A 16,843-nucleotide genomic window follows, 5' to 3' on the forward strand; every position below is an offset into this window, starting at 1 on the left:
AGTTACACAAACCAGTTACTCCAGAGGAGACAGTCACCGAGGGAGGGGCCTGTTCCCCCCACCCCCTCCGCGCTCTGGCCCCCCCCACCCAGACCTGGCCTCCAGCCCAGCCCTGCTCCACCTCCCCCGCCCCACCCCACCTCCCCCGCCCAGCCCCAGCCCACTCTGTCTCCCCCCTTCCCCACCCCCCACCGCTCCTACCTGTACCGGGAGCCTCGGACTTGCTGAACAGGTCGCTCCATGCAGCGTCCAGGAACAGGCTGCTGTACCTGCTGTCCAGAGAGGCCATGTACCGAGCAACGGGGTGGGACCCTGCCACAGAAAGATTCACATCAGCACAACCCTCACACCGTCACCCCCCTCCCGCCCCTCACACAGAGCACCCCCTCCCCATCACCCCCTCCCGCCCCTCACACAGAGCACCCCCTCCCCATCACCCCGTCCCGCCCCTCACACAGAGCACCCCCTCCCCATCACCCCCTCCCCATCACCCCCTCCCGCCCCTCACACAGAGCACCCCCTCCCCATCACCCCCTCCCGCCCCTCACACAGAGCACCCCCTCCCCATCACCCCCTCCCCATCACCCCCCCCACCCCTCACACAGACAGCCCCCCCTCCCCGTTGCAGCCACCCTCCCCCCTCGCGGCCCCCCCTCCCCCTCACGGCCACCCTCCCCCTCGCGGCCCCCCTCCCCCTCGCGGCCCCCCTCCCCCTCGCGGCCCCCCCTCCCCCCTCGCGGCCCCCCCTCCCCCTCGCATCCACCCTCCCCCCTCGCGGCCCCCCCTCCCCCTCGCGGCCACCCTCCCCCCTCATGGACCCCCTCCCCGGCCCCCCACTCCCCCTCGCGGCCCCCCCTCCCCATCGCGGCCCCCCCTCCCCCTCGCGGCCACCCTCCCCCCTCGCGGACCCCCTCCCCCTCGCATCCACCCTCCCCCCTCATGGACCCCCTCCCCCCTCGCGGGCCCCCCACTCCCCCTCGCAGCCCCCACTCCCCCTCGCGGCCCCCCCTCCCCCTCGCGGCCCCCCCTCCCCCTCGCATCCACCCTCCCCCCTCGTGGACCCCCCCTCCCCCTCGCGGCCCCCCTCCCCCTCGCGGCCCCCCCCTCCCCCTCGCGGCCTCCCCCTCCCCCTCGCGGCCTCCCCCTCCCCCTCGCGGCCTCCCCCTTGCGGCCCCCCTCCCCCTCGCGGACCCCCCTCCCCCTCGCGGCCCCCCCCTCCCCCTCGCGGCCCCCCCTCCTCCCCCTCGCGGCCCCCCCCTCCCCCTCGCGGCCTCCCCCTCGCGGCCCCTCCCCCCCCCTCGCGGCCCCCCCCTCCCCCTCCCCGCCCCCCCTCCCCCCTCGCGGCCCCCCTTCCTGCTCCGACACTCACCCAGGGGAATGACCAGGATGCGCAGGTAGTTAAGCCAGTCTGACGTTTTGTTGGCGAGTTGCTCCACAAAGAATCGGAGGATGGCGCTGAGGTAACTTTGCCCCCCGACTGCTGCCACCTTCACCGGCCGGGGCATCTGGGCATTGCAGTTACAGCTGGTGGATTAGAACCAGAAGATGGAGTCAGCACACACACAAAACAGCAAACTCTGAGACCCAGACACCGAGCCACCCAGACGCCGACGCCCCCCCCAGACGCCGACGCCCCCCCCAGACGTCGACCCCCCCAGACGCCGACCCCCCCCAGACGCCGATGCCCCCCCCAGACGCCAACCCCCCCCAGATGCCGACCCCCCCCAGACGTCGACCCCCCCAGACGCCGACCCCCCCCAGACGCCGATGCCCCCCCAGACGCCGACCCCCCCCCCAGACGCCGACCCGCCCCCAGACGCCGACCCCCCCCAGACGCCGAGCCCCCCAGACGCCGAGCCCCCAGACGCCGACGCCCCCCCCAGATGCCGACGCCCCCCCCAGACGCCAACCCCCCCCCCCCAGACGCCGACCCCCCCCCAGACGCCGACCCCCCCCCAGACATCGTCCCCCCCCAGACGCTCGACCGATCCTCCCACAGAGGTGCATGTGTTCCACTCTGGACCCTCACCCAGGGATGGACAGGGATTTGGTCACGACAGAGTGAAGTCTTGACTGGAGGATGTACTCACTAGCGCTGTATCCGTGTGAGGATGGCAGAAAGACAGGTCTGAACCTCGATCATGGAGCACGTGCAGATGTAGGCTTTGTTCTGTTCGAGGAGGAGTTCGGAGACGTACTGCAGGGAAGGGAGAGAGAGAACATCAGAGAGAGAGAATCAGCATGCGCGCTCCCCCAGTGACCGACTCCAGGGTGAAAGGGTTAAATTCCGAGGACAGGTTCACTCAGACGAGGCTGGTACCCCCTCGAGTGTGGAAGATCGAGGGAGTGATCTAATCGAAGGGGGGGAGGTTTAAGATGATTAAAGGATTGGATAGGTTCGATAGAGAGAAACTATTTCCTCTGGTGGGGAGCGGAAGAGTCCAGAACAAGGCGGGGCGGGAATGTCGCGAGGAACTTCCTCACACTCAGGGGAGTGGGAATCTGGGACCCTCTCCCGCAAAAAAGCAGTCGCAGTTGGAATTGTCCCAATTCAATTGGAAAATGTCCCAAATTGAGATTCAGAGGTTGCTGTTGAAGGGCAGAATGGCCTCCTGTTCCTGTACGAGGCTGGGCGAGCGTAAGGACTCCCTCCAGCGAGGCCTGGCCTGGAAGCAGAGCCAATGCCAGGCTGAGGGATCCGGATAACTCCAAGCACTGGAACAGGAGCAGATACATGAATCTCAGTGAATCTTCCTCAAAAACAGCCAAGCAATCACTTCACCGCAGAGGAGGCTATTCACGCCATGGTGTCTGTGCTAGCACATTGAAAGCTCCCCACAGCCCTGCAAATCTCTCCTTTTCCAGTATTTTCCCCCTTTGGAAAGTTCCTGTTGAATCTGCTTCCACCGCCCTTTCAGGCAGCGCCTTCCAGATCACAACAACTCGCAAAAAACATCCCCCTCATCCCCCCCTCTGGTTCTTTCCCCGATTCTCTTCAATCCGTGTCCCCCCCCCTCTGGTTACCCACCCTCCTGACACTGGAAACACTTTCTCCTGATTCACTCAATCCAAACCCTTCCTGATTCTGAACGTCTCGATTCAATCTCCCCCTTAACCTTCTCCGCTCCGAGGGGAGCGATCCCAGCTTCTCCCCAGTCTCTCCACATGAACTGAAACCCCCTCATCCCTGGGAACATTCTAGAAAATCTCCCCCCCGCACCCTCTCCCAAGGCCTCGACATCCTTCCTAAAGTGTTGGGAGGCCCGGATTTGGGCCCAGTGCTCCAGCCGGGGTCTAGCCCAGTGTTCAGAAAGGCTTTCACATCATTTCCTGATCTTTGTACTCATTCCTTGTGGAAGTCAGGGACCCCCGAAGGCTGTTTAACAGGTTAACCTCAATCTGTACCGCCACCTGAAAGATTAATGGGGGTGGATTCCCAGGTCTCTCTCTTCCTTCAACACCTTTACAAGTAAACCATTGACTTTTTAAATCACTTCTCCTCATTATTCACCACGGAAATAATAACTTCATTGTCCGAGAGCCACAGAGTCCCGACAGTGCAGAAGGAGGCCATTCAGCCCATCGGGTCTGCACCAACTCTCCGAAAGAGCATCCCACCCAGGCCCTCTCCCTCACCCTATCCCCATCACCCCAGGCATTTCCCATGGTCAATCCACCGAACCCGCTCATCTTTGGAAACTAAGGGGCAATTTAGCATGGCCAATCCCCCTAACCCGCTCATCTTTGGAAACTAAGGGGCAATTTAGCATGGCCAATCCCCCTAACCCGCTCATCTTTGGAAACTAAGGGGCAATTTAGAATGGCCAATCCACCTAACCTACACATCTTTGGACACTAAGGGACAATTTAGCACGGCCAATCCACCTAACCTGCACATCTTTGGACACTAAGGGACAATTTAGCATGGTCAATCCACCTAACCTACACATCTTTGGACACTAAGGGGCAATTTAGCATGGCCAATCCATCTAACCTGCACATCTTTGGACCCTAAGGGACAATTTACAATGGCCAGTCCACCTAAGCTGCACATCTTTGGACACTAAGGGGCAATTTAGCATGGCCAATCCACCCAACCCACACATCTTTGGACACTAAGGGACAATTTAGCATGGCCAATCCACCTAACCTGCACATCTTTGACCACTGAGGGATAATTTAGCATGGCCAATCCACCTAACCTGCTCATCTTTGGACCCTAAGGGGCAATTTAGCATGGCCAATCCACCCAACCCATACATCTTTGGACACTAAGGGGCAATTTAGCATGGCCAATCCACCTAACCTGCACATCTTTGGACACTAAGGGACAATTTAGCATGGCCAATCCACCCAACCCACACATCTTTGGACACTAAGGAGCAATTTAGCATGGCCAATCCACCTAACCTACACATCTTTGGACACTAAGGGGCAATTTAGCATGGCCAATCCAGCTAACCTACACATCTTTGGACACTAAGGGACAATTTACAATGGCCAATCCATCTAACCTGCACATCTTTGGACACTAAGGGGCAAGTTAGCATGGCCAATCCACCTAACCTACACATCTTTGACCACTAAGGGACAATTTAGCATGGCCAATCCACCCAACCTACACATCTTTGACCACTAAGGGGCAATTTAGCATGGCCAATCCACCTAACCTACACATCTTTGACCACTAAGGGGCAATTTAGCATGGCCAATCCAACCAGACCTCACATCTTTGAAGTGTGGGAGGAAACCGCAGCACCCGGAGGAAACCCACGCAGACACGGGGGAGAAAGTGCAGACTCCGCACAGACAGCGACCCAAGCCGGGAATTAAACCCGGGTCCCTGGTGCTGTGAGGCAGCAGTGCCAACCCACTATGCCATCTGGCCGCCATCCGACAGGATTATTGCCCTGTCTGACGCTCACTGGGGCGCGGGCTCCAAGTACCAAGAGCCTGTCCAATTCGACAGGTGCTAGTTTGAGAGGGAGGAGGGTGGAGGGTTGGGGGTAACAGGCGCAGACACTAATCGGGGTGTATCACAGGGTGTCAGGATTATAAGGCAAAGAGCCAAAGCGACGAGTGGAAAGCAGAGGCAATGGGGGCGTGGTGGGAGTACGTACCTGGCCCTGCCAGTCCACACCATTGACCATGATCACTGACTCTGGTACGGTGCTGTCAGACACCAGAATCTGGTTCAGCTGATCGTAAACCACTTTGCGTGGAACCTGCAGACAGAACCACACAGCAGCATTGAGAATCTGACACAGTAATAACTCCAGCCCAAACCCAGACCACGCCACAGCTCCGGTTACCTGGATACTGAGCTCCGGGGACCGCTCGCTGTCGGAACTGTTTGCACGCTCACTCTGGGCCCGGGAGACCTGGCGATCCTTCAGTGGAGTCCTCCTGTGCTTCGGAGTGTGAGCAACGTCTGCCTTACTGCAACACACAGAACATCAACACGTCACCACCAGCCCAGTGAGAGTCAGTGTGTGTGGGACCCGTACCCCAGTCAGAGTCAGTGTGTGTGGAACCCGTACCCCAGTGAGAGTCAGTGTGTGTGGGACCCGTACCCCAGTGAGAGTCAGTGTGTGTGGAACCCGTACCCCAGTGAGAGTCAGTGTGTGTGGGACCCGTGCCCCAGTGAGAGTCAGTGTGTGTGGGACCCGTACCCCAGTGAGAGTCAGTGTGTGTGGAACCCGTACCCCAGTGAGAGTCAGTGTGTGTGGGACCCGTACCCCAGTGAGAGTCAGTGTGTGTGGGACCCGTACCCCAGTGAGAGTCAGTGTGTGTGGGACCCGTACCCCAGTGAGAGTCAGTGTGTGTGGGACCCGTACCCCAGTGAGAGTCAGTGTGTGTGGAACCCGTACCCCAGTGAGAGTCAGTGTGTGTGGGACCCGTACCCCAGTGAGAGTCAGTGTGTGTGGGGAACCCGTACCCCAGTGAAAGTCAGTGTGTGTGTGGGACCCGTACCCCAGTGAGAGTCAGTGTGTGTGGGACCCGTACCCCAGTGAGAGTCAGTGTGTGTGTGACCCGTACCCCAGTGAGAGTCAGTGTGTGTGGGACCCGTACCCCAGTGAGAGTCAGTGTGTGTGGGGAACCCGTACCCCAGTGAAAGTCAGTGTGTGTGTGGGACCCGTACCCCAGTGAGAGTCAGTGTGTGTGGGACCCGTACCCCAGTGAGAGTCAGTGTGTGTGTGACCCGTACCCCAGTGAGAGTCAGTGTGTGTGGGACCCGTACCCCAGTGAGAGTCAGTGTGTGTGGGACCCGTACCCCAGTGAGAGTCAGTGTGTGTGGAACCCGTACCCCAGTGAGAGTCAGTGTGTGTGGGACCCGTACCCCAGTGAGTGTCAGTGTGTGTGGAACCCGTACCCCAGTGAGAGTCAGTGTGTGTGGGACCAGTACCCCAGTGGGAGTCAGTGTGTGTGGGACCCGTACCCCAGTGAGTGTCAGTGTGTGTGGAACCCGTACCCCAGTGAGAGTCAGTGTGTGTGGGACCAGTACCCCAGTGGGAGTCAGTGTGTGTGGGACCCGTACCCCAGTGAGAGTCAGTGTGTGTGGAACCCGTACCTCAGTGAGAGTCAGTGTGTGTGGAACCCGTACCCCAGTGAGAGTCAGTGTGTGTGTGGAACCCGTACCCCAGTGAGAGTCAGTGTGTGTGGAACCTGTACCCCAGTGAGAGTCAGTGTGTGTGGGACCCGTACCCCAGTGAGAGTCAGTGTGTGTGGAACCCGTACCCCAGTGAGAGTCAGTGTGTGTGGGACCCGTACCCCAGTGAGAGTCAGTGTGTGTGGGACCCGTACCCCAGTGAGAGTCAGTGTGTGTGGAACCCGTACCCCAGTGAGAGTCAGTGTGTGTGGGACCCGTACCCCAGTGAGAGTCAGTGTGTGTGGGACCCGTACCCCAGTGAGAGTCAGTGTGTGTGGGACCCGTACCCCAGTGAGAGTCACTGTGTGTGGAACCCGTATCCCAGTGAGAGTCAGTGTGTGGGGAACCCGTACCCCAGTGAGAGTCAGTGTGTGGGGAACCCGTACCCCAGTGAGAGTCAGTGTGTGTGGGACCCGTACCCCAGTGAGAGTCAGTGTGTGTGGGACCCAAAACCCAACTCGGTGTTGTGGAGTAAGGCGGTACAGTGGCACAGTGGTTAGCACTGCTGCCTCACAGCACCAGGGACCCGGGTTCAATTCCCAGCTCGGGTCACTGTCTGTGTGGAGTCTGCACGTTCTCCCCGTGTCTGCGTGGGTTTCCTCCGGGTGCTCCGGTTTACTCCCACAGTCTGGAGATGAGCGGGTAAGGTGGATTGGCCGTGCTAAATTGCCCCATAATGCCAGGGGATTAGCAGGGTAAATATGTGTGGTTACAGGGATAGGGCCTGGGTGGGATTGGTGTCCCGATGGGCTGAATGGCCTCTCGCACTGTCAGCATTCTATGATCAGTACCTGGGAGATGCAAAGATCTGAGACTCTGATTTGCCACTTTTTGTGAGGGGTTTGGTTTTGTCGAGGCTGGTGCCAGAAGTATTCAGTTCACTCTGCAACTCTTGTTCCATTAACTCCTATTGGAATAATTCAGTCAGTTATTATCGTATACTCAGCCCATTGAGATATCCACAAGGGGCAGTCCAGACTCAAACTGCACAGAGCAACAGGGAAACCTCATAGACAGGGACAGGGCAGAGAGAGGCAGAGAGACAGGACAGAGAGAGAGATAGAGACAGGGACAGGACAGAGAGAGAGAAAGAGAGAGAGACAACAACAGGGCATAGAGAGAGAGAGAGAGACAGGGACAGGGCAGAGAGAGGCAGAGAGACAGGGACAGAGAGAGAGAAAGAGAGAGAGAGAGAGACAACAACAGGGCATAGAGAGAGAGAGAGAGACAGGGACAGGGCAGAGAGAGGCAGAGAGACAGGGACAGAGAGAGAGACACAGCAACAGGGCATAGAGAGAGAGAGAGAGACAGGGCAGAGAGAGAAAGAGAGAGTGACACAGCAACTGGACATAGAGAGAGAGAACGAGACAGGGCAGAGAGAGAGAGACAACAACAGGGCATAGAGAGAGAGAGAGAGAGGGCATGCAGAGAGAGAAAGAGAGAGTGACAGTGACAGGGCAGAGAGAGAGACACAGCAACTGGACATAGAGAGAGAGAGAGAGACAGGGACAGGGCAGAGAGAGAGAGAGAGACAGTGACAGGGCAGAGAGAGAGAGAGAGACAGTGACAGGGCAGAGAGAGAGAGACAGAGACAGTGACAGGGCAGAGAGAGAGAGAGAGAGTGACACAGCAACTGGGCATAGAGAGAGAGAATGAGACAGGGCAGAGAGAGAGAGAGAGAGAGACGGGGCAGAGAGAGAGAGAGAGAGACAGGGACAGGGCAGAGAGAGAGAGAGACAGGGCAGAGAGACAGAGACAGAGAGACAGGGCAGAGAGAGACAGAGAGACAGGGCAGAGAGAGAGAGAGAGACAGGGACAGGGCAGAGAGAGAGAGAGAGACAGTGACAGGGCAGAGAGAGAGAGAGACAGTGACAGGGCAGAGAGAGAGAGACGGGGCAGAGAGAGAGAGACAGAGACAGGGCAGAGAGAGAGAGAGACGGGGCAGAGAGAGAGAGACAGTGACAGGGCAGAGAGAGAGAGACAGAGACAGGGCAGAGAGAGAGAGAGACAGTGACAGGGCAGAGAGAGAGAGAGAGACAGGGCAGAGAGAGAGAGAGAGAGACGGGGCAGAGAGAGAGAGAGAGAGACGGGGCAGAGAGAGAGAGAGAGAGACGGGGCAGAGAGACAGAGAGACAGGGCAGAGAGACAGACAGGGACAGGGCAGAGAGAGAGAGAGACAGTGACAGGGCAGAGAGAGAGAGAGAGAGACGGGGCAGAGAGAGAGAGAGAGACGGGGCAGAGAGAGAGAGAGAGACGGGGCAGAGAGAGAGAGAGACGGGGCAGAGAGAGAGAGAGAGACGGGGCAGAGAGAGAGAGAGAGACGGGGCAGAGAGAGAGAGACGGGGCAGAGAGAGAGAGAGAGACGGGGCAGAGAGAGAGAGAGAGACGGGGCAGAGAGAGAGAGACGGGGCAGAGAGAGAGAGAGAGACGGGGCAGAGAGAGAGAGAGAGACGGGGCAGAGAGAGAGAGAGAGATGGGGCAGAGAGAGAGAGAGAGAGACGGGGCAGAGAGAGAGAGAGAGAGACGGGGCAGAGAGAGAGACAGGGCAGAGAGAGAGAGAGACGGGGCAGAGAGAGAGAGAGAGACGGGGCAGAGAGAGAGAGAGACGGGGCAGAGAGAGAGAGAGAGAGACGGGGCAGAGAGAGAGAGAGAGACGGGGCAGAGAGAGAGAGAGAGACGGGGCAGAGAGAGAGAGAGAGACGGGGCAGAGAGAGAGAGAGAGAGACAGGGCAGAGAGAGAGAGAGACGGGGCAGAGAGAGAGAGACGGGGCAGAGAGAGAGAGACAGTGACAGGGCAGAGAGAGAGAGAGACGGGGCAGAGAGAGAGAGAGACAGGGCAGAGAGAGAGAGAGAGAGAGAGACGGGGCAGAGAGAGAGAGACGGGGCAGAGAGAGAGAGAGAGAGACGGGGCAGAGAGAGAGAGACGGGGCAGAGAGAGAGAGACAGTGACAGGGCAGAGAGAGAGAGAGAGACGGGGCAGAGAGAGAGAGAGAGAGACGGGGCAGAGAGAGAGAGACGGGGCAGAGAGAGAGAGAGAGACGGGGCAGAGAGAGAGAGAGAGACGGGGCAGAGAGAGAGAGAGAGACGGGGCAGAGAGAGAGAGAGAGACGGGGCAGAGAGAGAGAGAGAGAGACGGGGCAGAGAGAGAGAGAGACAGTGACACAGCAACTGGGCATAGAGAGAGAGAATGAGACAGGGCAGAGAGAGAGAGACGGCAGAGAGAGGGAAAGAGAGAGAGAGAGACGGCAGAGAGAGGGAAAGAGAGAGAGAGAGACGGCAGAGAGAGGGAAAGAGAGAGACAGTGACAGGGCAGAGAGAGAGAGAGAGACAGGGCAGAGAGAGAGAGAGAGAGACGGGGCAGAGAGAGAGAGAGAGACAGGGCAGAGAGAGAGAGAGAGACAGGGCAGAGAGAGAGAGAAAGAGACGGGGCAGAGAGAGAGAGACAGGGCAGAGAGAGAGAGAGAGAGAGACAGTGACACAGCAACTGGGCATAGAGAGAGAGAATGAGACAGGGCAGAGAGAGAGAGACAGGGGAGAGAGAGAGAGAAAGAGAGAGAGAGACGGCAGAGAGAGGGAAAGAGAGAGAGAGTGACAGGGCAGAGAGGGAGTCCAAGGTCCTGCTGAGGGACAAGTTCCCCCTGTTAGCGACAGCTCTCTGTGGGGGAGGTGTGGACAGGGTAACGTTTAATCCCACAGGGAGGGAGAGGTACTTGTTGGGTGGTGGGGGTGGGAGGGGTGAATACAACCCCCACCTGTGCCGCCTCACTGAATCTCACTCATCCTATGGGCTGTACCAGCGGAGTGAGATCAGCTACAGGAGTGCGTGTCTGCACTCAGAGCAACAAGGACCGAGTTCCGCATTGACTGGAAATGGCTGCGCTGTGTGCTGGGAGAGTGAGTAAACCTTCCCCCATCTCTCCTGCTCCTAGCCCTCCCTCAGGACATCCCAGAGAGAAGGACAGACCCTGATCCCCCCCCATCCCGCCAGCCCCTCTCCCCCCCTCAGAACATCCCAGAGAGAAGCACAGACCCTGATCCCCCCCCATCCCGCCAGCCCCTCTCCCCTCCTCAGAACATCCCAGAGAGAAACACAGACTCTCCCACCTCCCCTTCCCCATCTCTCCAGCTCCTCTCCCCTGCTCAGGACATCCCGAAGTGTTCCACACACAATGAAGGAGTTTCTTTTAGAAGTCTGCTCACTGTTGTAATGTAGGAAAGGCAGCAGCCAATTTACACACAGCAAGATCCCACACACAGCAATCTGATCATCACCCAGATCATCTGTTTTTAGTGATGTTGGTTTGAGAGAGAAATATTGGACTCAGGACACCGGAGACAACACCCCCCCCACCCCGCCGAAGGTGCGGCGCTCCCTCAGCACTGACCCTCCCACAGTGCGGCGCTCCCTTGGCACTGACCCTCCCACAGTGCGTCGCTCCCTCAGCACTGACCCTCCCACAGTGCGGTGCTCCCTTGGCACTGACCCTCCCACAGTGCGTCGCTCCCTCAGCACCGACCCTCCCACAGTGCGGCGCTCCCTCAGCACTGACCCTCCCACAGTGCGTCGCTCCCTCAGCACCGACCCTCCCACAGTGCGGCGCTCCCTCAGCACTGACCCTCCCACAGTGCGGCGCTCCCTCAGCACTGACCCTCCCACAGTGCGGCGTTCCCTCAGCACTGACCCTCCCACAGTGCGGTGCTCCCTTGGCACTGACCCTCCCACAGTGCGTCGCTCCCTCAGCACTGACCCTCCCACAGTGCGGCGCTCCCTTGGCACTGACCCTCCCACAGTGCGTCGCTCCCTCAGCACCGACCCTCCCACAGTGCGGCGCTCCCTCAGCACTGACCCTCCCACAGTGCGGCGCTCCCTCAGCACTGACCCTCCCACAGTGCGGTGCTCCCTTAGCACCGACCCTCCCACAGTGCGGCGCTCCCTCAGCACCGACCCTCCCACAGTGCGGCGCTCCCTCAGCACTGACCCTCCCACAGTGCGGCGCTCCCTCAGCACTGACCCTCCCACAGTGCGGCGCTCCCTCAGCACCGACCCTCCCACAGTGCGGCGCTCCCTCAGCACTGACCCTCCCACAGTGCGGCGCTCCCTCAGCACTGACCCTCCCACAGTGCCGCGCTCCCTCAGCACTGACCCTCCCACAGTGCGGCGCTCCCTCAGCACCGACCCTCCCACAGTGCCGCGCTCCCTCAGCACCGACCCTCCCACAGTGCCGCGCTCCCTCAGCACCGACCCTCCCACAGTGCGGCGCTCCCTCAGCACTGACCCTCCCACAGTGCGGCGCTCCCTCAGCACTGACCCTCCCACAGTGCGGCGCTCCCTCAGCACTGACCCTCCCACAGTGCGGCGCTCCCTCAGCACTGACCCTCCCACAGTGCCGCGCTCCCTCAGCACTGACCCTCCCACAGTGCGGCGCTCCCTCAGCACCGACCCTCCCACAGTGCCGCGCTCCCTCAGCACCGACCCTCCCACAGTGCCGCGCTCCCTCAGCACCGACCCTCCCACAGTGCGGCGCTCCCTCAGCACTGACCCTCCCACAGTGCGGCGCTCCCTCAGCACCGACCCTCCCACAGTGCGTCGCTCCCTCAGCACTGACCCTCCCACAGTGCGGTGCTCCCTCAGCACTGACCCTCCCACAGTGCGGCGCTCCCTCAGCACTGACCCTCCCACAGTGCGGCGCTCCCTCAGCACCGACCCTCCCACAGTGCGGCGCTCCCTCAGCACTGACCCTCCCACAGTGCGGCGCTCCCTCAGCACTAACCCTCCCACAGTGCCGCGCTCCCTCAGCACTGACCCTCCCACAGTGCGGCGCTCCCTCAGCACCGACCCTCCCACAGTGCCGCGCTCCCTCAGCACCGACCCTCCCACAGTGCCGCGCTCCCTCAGCACCGACCCTCCCACAGTGCGGCGCTCCCTCAGCACTGACCCTCCCACAGTGCGGCGCTCCCTCAGCACCGACCCTCCCACAGTGCGTCGCTCCCTCAGCACTGACCCTCCCACAGTGCGGTGCTCCCTCAGCACTGACCCTCCCACAGTGCGGCGCTCCCTCAGCACTGACCCTCCCACAGTGCGGCGCTCCCTCAGCACTGACCCTCCCACAGTGCGGCGCTCCCTCAGCACCGACCCTCCCACAGTGCGTCGCTCCCTCAGCACTGACCCTCCCACAGTGCGGTGCTCCCTCAGCACTGACCCTCCCACAGTGCGGCGCTCCCTCAGCACTGACCCTCCCACAGTGCGGCGCTCCCTCAGCACCGACCCTCCCACAGTGCGGCGCTCCCTCAGCACTGACCCTCCCACAGTGCGGCGCTCCCTCAGCACTAACCCTCCCACAGTGCCGCGCTCCCTCAGCACTGACCCTCCCACAGTGCGGCGCTCCCTCAGCACCGACCCTCCCACAGTGCCGCGCTCCCTCAGCACCGACCCTCCCACAGTGCCGCGCTCCCTCAGCACCGACCCTCCCACAGTGCGGCGCTCCCTCAGCACTGACCCTCCCACAGTGCGGCGCTCCCTCAGCACCGACCCTCCCACAGTGCGTCGCTCCCTCAGCACTGACCCTCCCACAGTGCGGTGCTCCCTCAGCACTGACCCTCCCACAGTGCCGCGCTCCCTCAGCACCGACCCTCCCACAGTGCGGCGCTCCCTCAGCACTGACCCTCCCACAGTGCGGCGCTCCCTCAGCACCGACCCTCCCACAGTGCGTCGCTCCCTCAGCACTGACCCTCCCACAGTGCGGTGCTCCCTCAGCACTGACCCTCCCACAGTGCGGCGCTCCCTCAGCACTGACCCTCCCACAGTGCGGCGCTCCCTCTGCACCGACCCTCCCACAGTGCGGCGCTCCCTCAGCACTGACCCTCCCACAGTGCGGCGCTCCCTCAGCACTGACCCTCCCACAGTGCGGCGCTCCCTCAGCACTGACCCTCCCACAGTGCGGCGCTCCCTCAGCACCGACCCTCCCACAGTGCGGCGCTCCCTCAGCACTGAGTAAAGTCCTGGAATAGGGAGCACAATCCCATGTGTTTGTGATGTAGTCCTGTGAGTAACGCTGACACCTTAACCAAACACCCGCCCTATCCCCGAATGAATGTTGTACATTACCGGCACCTCCACCTCAGCCATCACCTCCTCCTGGAGTTCGTGCGGGACACCCTGAGTTTTTCAGACGGCAACGCTTCCAGCTGGTTGGCACGGGAACGGAGGAAGGCAAAGTGTGTATATTAGAATCCCTGTCTCCCTCTGTTGCTCTCTCATTCTCTTTCTCTGCCCCCACCTCCACCCCCACCCCCACACACACTCTTCTTCCATCCCCATCTCCCTCTCGCTCATCCCACAGAAAAGTTACAGCACGGAAATAGGCCATGCAGCCCATCTTGTCCATGCTAGCCCGAGAACATCCTTTCCAATCCCACCTTCCTGCACCCGGCCCACAGCCCTGTAGCTTACAGCACTTAAGGTGCAGATCCAGGCACTTTTTAAAAGGGTTTAGGGTCTCTGCCTCCAGCACCAACTCAGGCAGTGAATTCCAGACACCCACCACCCTCTGTGTAAAAGATTTCTTCCTCGTGTCCCCTCTACACCTACTGCCACTTATCCTGAATCTACGCCCCCCCGGTTCTAGAATTCTCCTCCAAGGGAAACAAGTTTGTCCTGTCCACCCTACCTCTTTTCCCCACCCCACCCCCCATAACTTTCTGCACCTCAATCAAGTCACCCCTCAGCCTTCATTGTTATAAGGAAAATGACCCCAATCTTTCCTCACATCTACACTTTTCAAACCCTGGTAACATTCTTGTAAACCTCCTCTGCACTCTCTCTCCAGAACAATTACATCCTTCCTGTAATGTGGTGACCAGAACTGCACACAGACCTCCAGTTGTGGCCTCACCAGTGTTCCATACAATTCCAACATTATATCCTAACTTCTGGACTTTTGATTCATTCCTGGGACATGGGTGTCGCTGGCTGGGCCCAGCATTTATTGCCCATCCCTAGTTGCCCCTTGGAGGGCAGTTGAGAGTCACCCACATTGCTGTGGCTCTGGAGTCACATGTAGGCCAGACCGGGGTAAGGACGGCAGATTTCCTTCCCCTAAAGGGAACCAGATGGGTTTTTCCGACAATGGGTCATCAGTAGATTCTTAATCCCAGATATTTGTTTTATTGAATTCAAATTCCACCGTCTGCCGTGGTGGGATTCGAACCTCAGAAGATTAGCTGAGTTCCTAGACTAATAGTCCAATGATAATACCACGAGGCCATCACTCTCCCCTCTGCCTGTGAGTTTCCCGTCCTATCCCGACAGCCCCAGAAGGGGAAGGTGCCCGAATAGCGCTCTGCGTCACTTACCGGACTGGATAACTCCTTATTGAGGCTGCCCTTACTGTTCAGGCTTCCGATCTCTGTCTGCGAGCTTGACTGAGACATTCCCTCAAAAACGGCCTTTGGGAGAGAAAGAGAGAGTGAGTGAAAAATAAACAGGAAAGAAAGAGAGAGAGAGAGAGAGAGAAATGAGTGAGGGGGAGACGGGGAGGAGGAGAGAGTGTGTCGGAGAGAGAGAGAGAATTGTCAAGTGACAGATGGAGACATGGATTACATACATTGGGATAGAGAGTTTGGAAAGAGGCCACTCGGCCCACCTGATCCCTGCTGGCATTTCAGCTCCACCAGAGCCTCCTCCAATCTCTGCTCACCTATCGTCATAACCCATTGTTCAGCCGAACACTCCCATGGGAGTGAGTCCCACTCCTCATTCCCCCATGGGTGTGAGTCCCACTCCCCCGTGGGAGCGAGTCCCACATTCTCCCCCACTCCCCCGTGGGAGCGAGTCCCATATTCTCCCCCACTCCCCGTGGGAGCGAGTCCCACATTCTCCCCACTCCCCGTGGGGAGCGAGTCCCACATTCTCTCCCACTCCCCGTGGGTGCGACTTCACATTCTCCCCCACTCCCCCGTGGGAGCGAGTCCCACATTCTCCCCCACTCCCCCGTGGGAGCGAGTCCCACATTCTCCCCCACTCCCCCGTGGGAGCGAGTCCCACATTCTCCCCCACTCCCCCGTGGGAGCGAGTCCCACATTCTCCCCCACTCCCCGTGGGAGCGAATCCCACATTCTCCCCCACTCCCCGTGGGAGCGAATCCCACATTCTCCCCACTCCCCGTGGGAGCGAATCCCACATTCTCCCCCACTCCCCGTGGGAGCGAATCCCACATTCTCCCCCACTCCCCGTGGGAGCGAATCCCACATTTTCCCCCACGCCCCACGGGAGCGAGACCCACATTCTCCCTCACTCCCCGTGGGAGCGAGTCTCACATTCTCCCCCACTCCCCGTGGGAGCGAGTCCCACATTCTCCCCCACTCCCCGTGGGAACGAGTCCCACATTCTCCCCACTCCCCATGGGAGCGAGTCCCACATTCTCCCCTACTCCCATGGGAGCAAGTCCCACATTCTCCCCTACTCCCCATGGGAGCGAGTCCCACATTCTCCCCTACTCCCCATGGGAGCAAGTCCCACATTCTCCCCCACTCCCCCATGGGAGCAAGTCCCACATTCTCCCCCACTCCCCGTGGGAGTGAGTCCCACATTCTCCCCTACTCCCCATGGGAGCCAGTCCCACATTCTCCCCCACTCCCCCGTGGGAGCAAGTCCCACATTCTCCCCCACTCCCCGTGGGAGTGAGTCCCACATTCTCCCCCACTCCCCCGTGGGAGCGAGTCCCACATTCTCCCCCACTCCCCCGTGGGAGCAAGTCCCATATTCTCCTCCACTCCCTCGTGGGAGCGAGTCCCACATTCTCCCCCACTCCCCCGTGGGAGTGAGTCCCACATTCTCCCACGGGAGCGAGTTCCGCATTCTCTCCCCACTCCCATGGGAGCGAGTCTGGTGGATCATTGCGAGTTGCCTCGAGGGATCCAGTAGGTCATTGTGAGTTGCCTCAAGGGATCCAGTAGGTCATTGTGAGTTGCCTCAAGGGATCCAGTAGGTTATTGCGAGTTGCCTCGAGGGATACAGTAGGTCATTGTGAGTTGCCTCGAGGAGTCAGGTGAAGTATCTCATTATCAGCCCTCGTACTCTCTGGTGTCTAACTTGATAATTGGACTAGACACTAGGCCGGAAAAGCCTGGGACTCACTTACTTGAGCTTGGGTTTGGGGGTGCTGAGGACACTCTCCGTCTCCTCCATTTCGGGAC

The 16,843-nt window shown here is 60.0% G+C and overlaps 1 protein-coding gene across 1 annotated transcript; it reads right to left on the minus strand.

The window, feature by feature from the left end:
* Positions 1 to 201: 201 nt before the first annotated feature.
* Positions 202 to 16,843, minus strand: LOC144491144 (phosphofurin acidic cluster sorting protein 1-like; the record flags this gene model as incomplete). Its single annotated transcript, XM_078208820.1, has 9 exons — positions 16,789 to 16,843; positions 15,002 to 15,094; positions 13,755 to 13,834; positions 7,441 to 7,556; positions 5,313 to 5,439; positions 5,121 to 5,225; positions 2,091 to 2,197; positions 1,370 to 1,524; positions 202 to 312 (listed from the first exon to the last, which is right to left on the minus strand). Coding segments are annotated over exons 3-9 (742 nt in total), but the record flags the coding sequence as incomplete, so codon positions are not given.

The sequence above is a fragment of the Mustelus asterias genome, unplaced genomic scaffold (assembly GCF_964213995.1).
Source record: "Mustelus asterias unplaced genomic scaffold, sMusAst1.hap1.1 HAP1_SCAFFOLD_4549, whole genome shotgun sequence".
In the NCBI taxonomy this organism is placed as follows: Eukaryota; Metazoa; Chordata; class Chondrichthyes; order Carcharhiniformes; family Triakidae; genus Mustelus; species Mustelus asterias.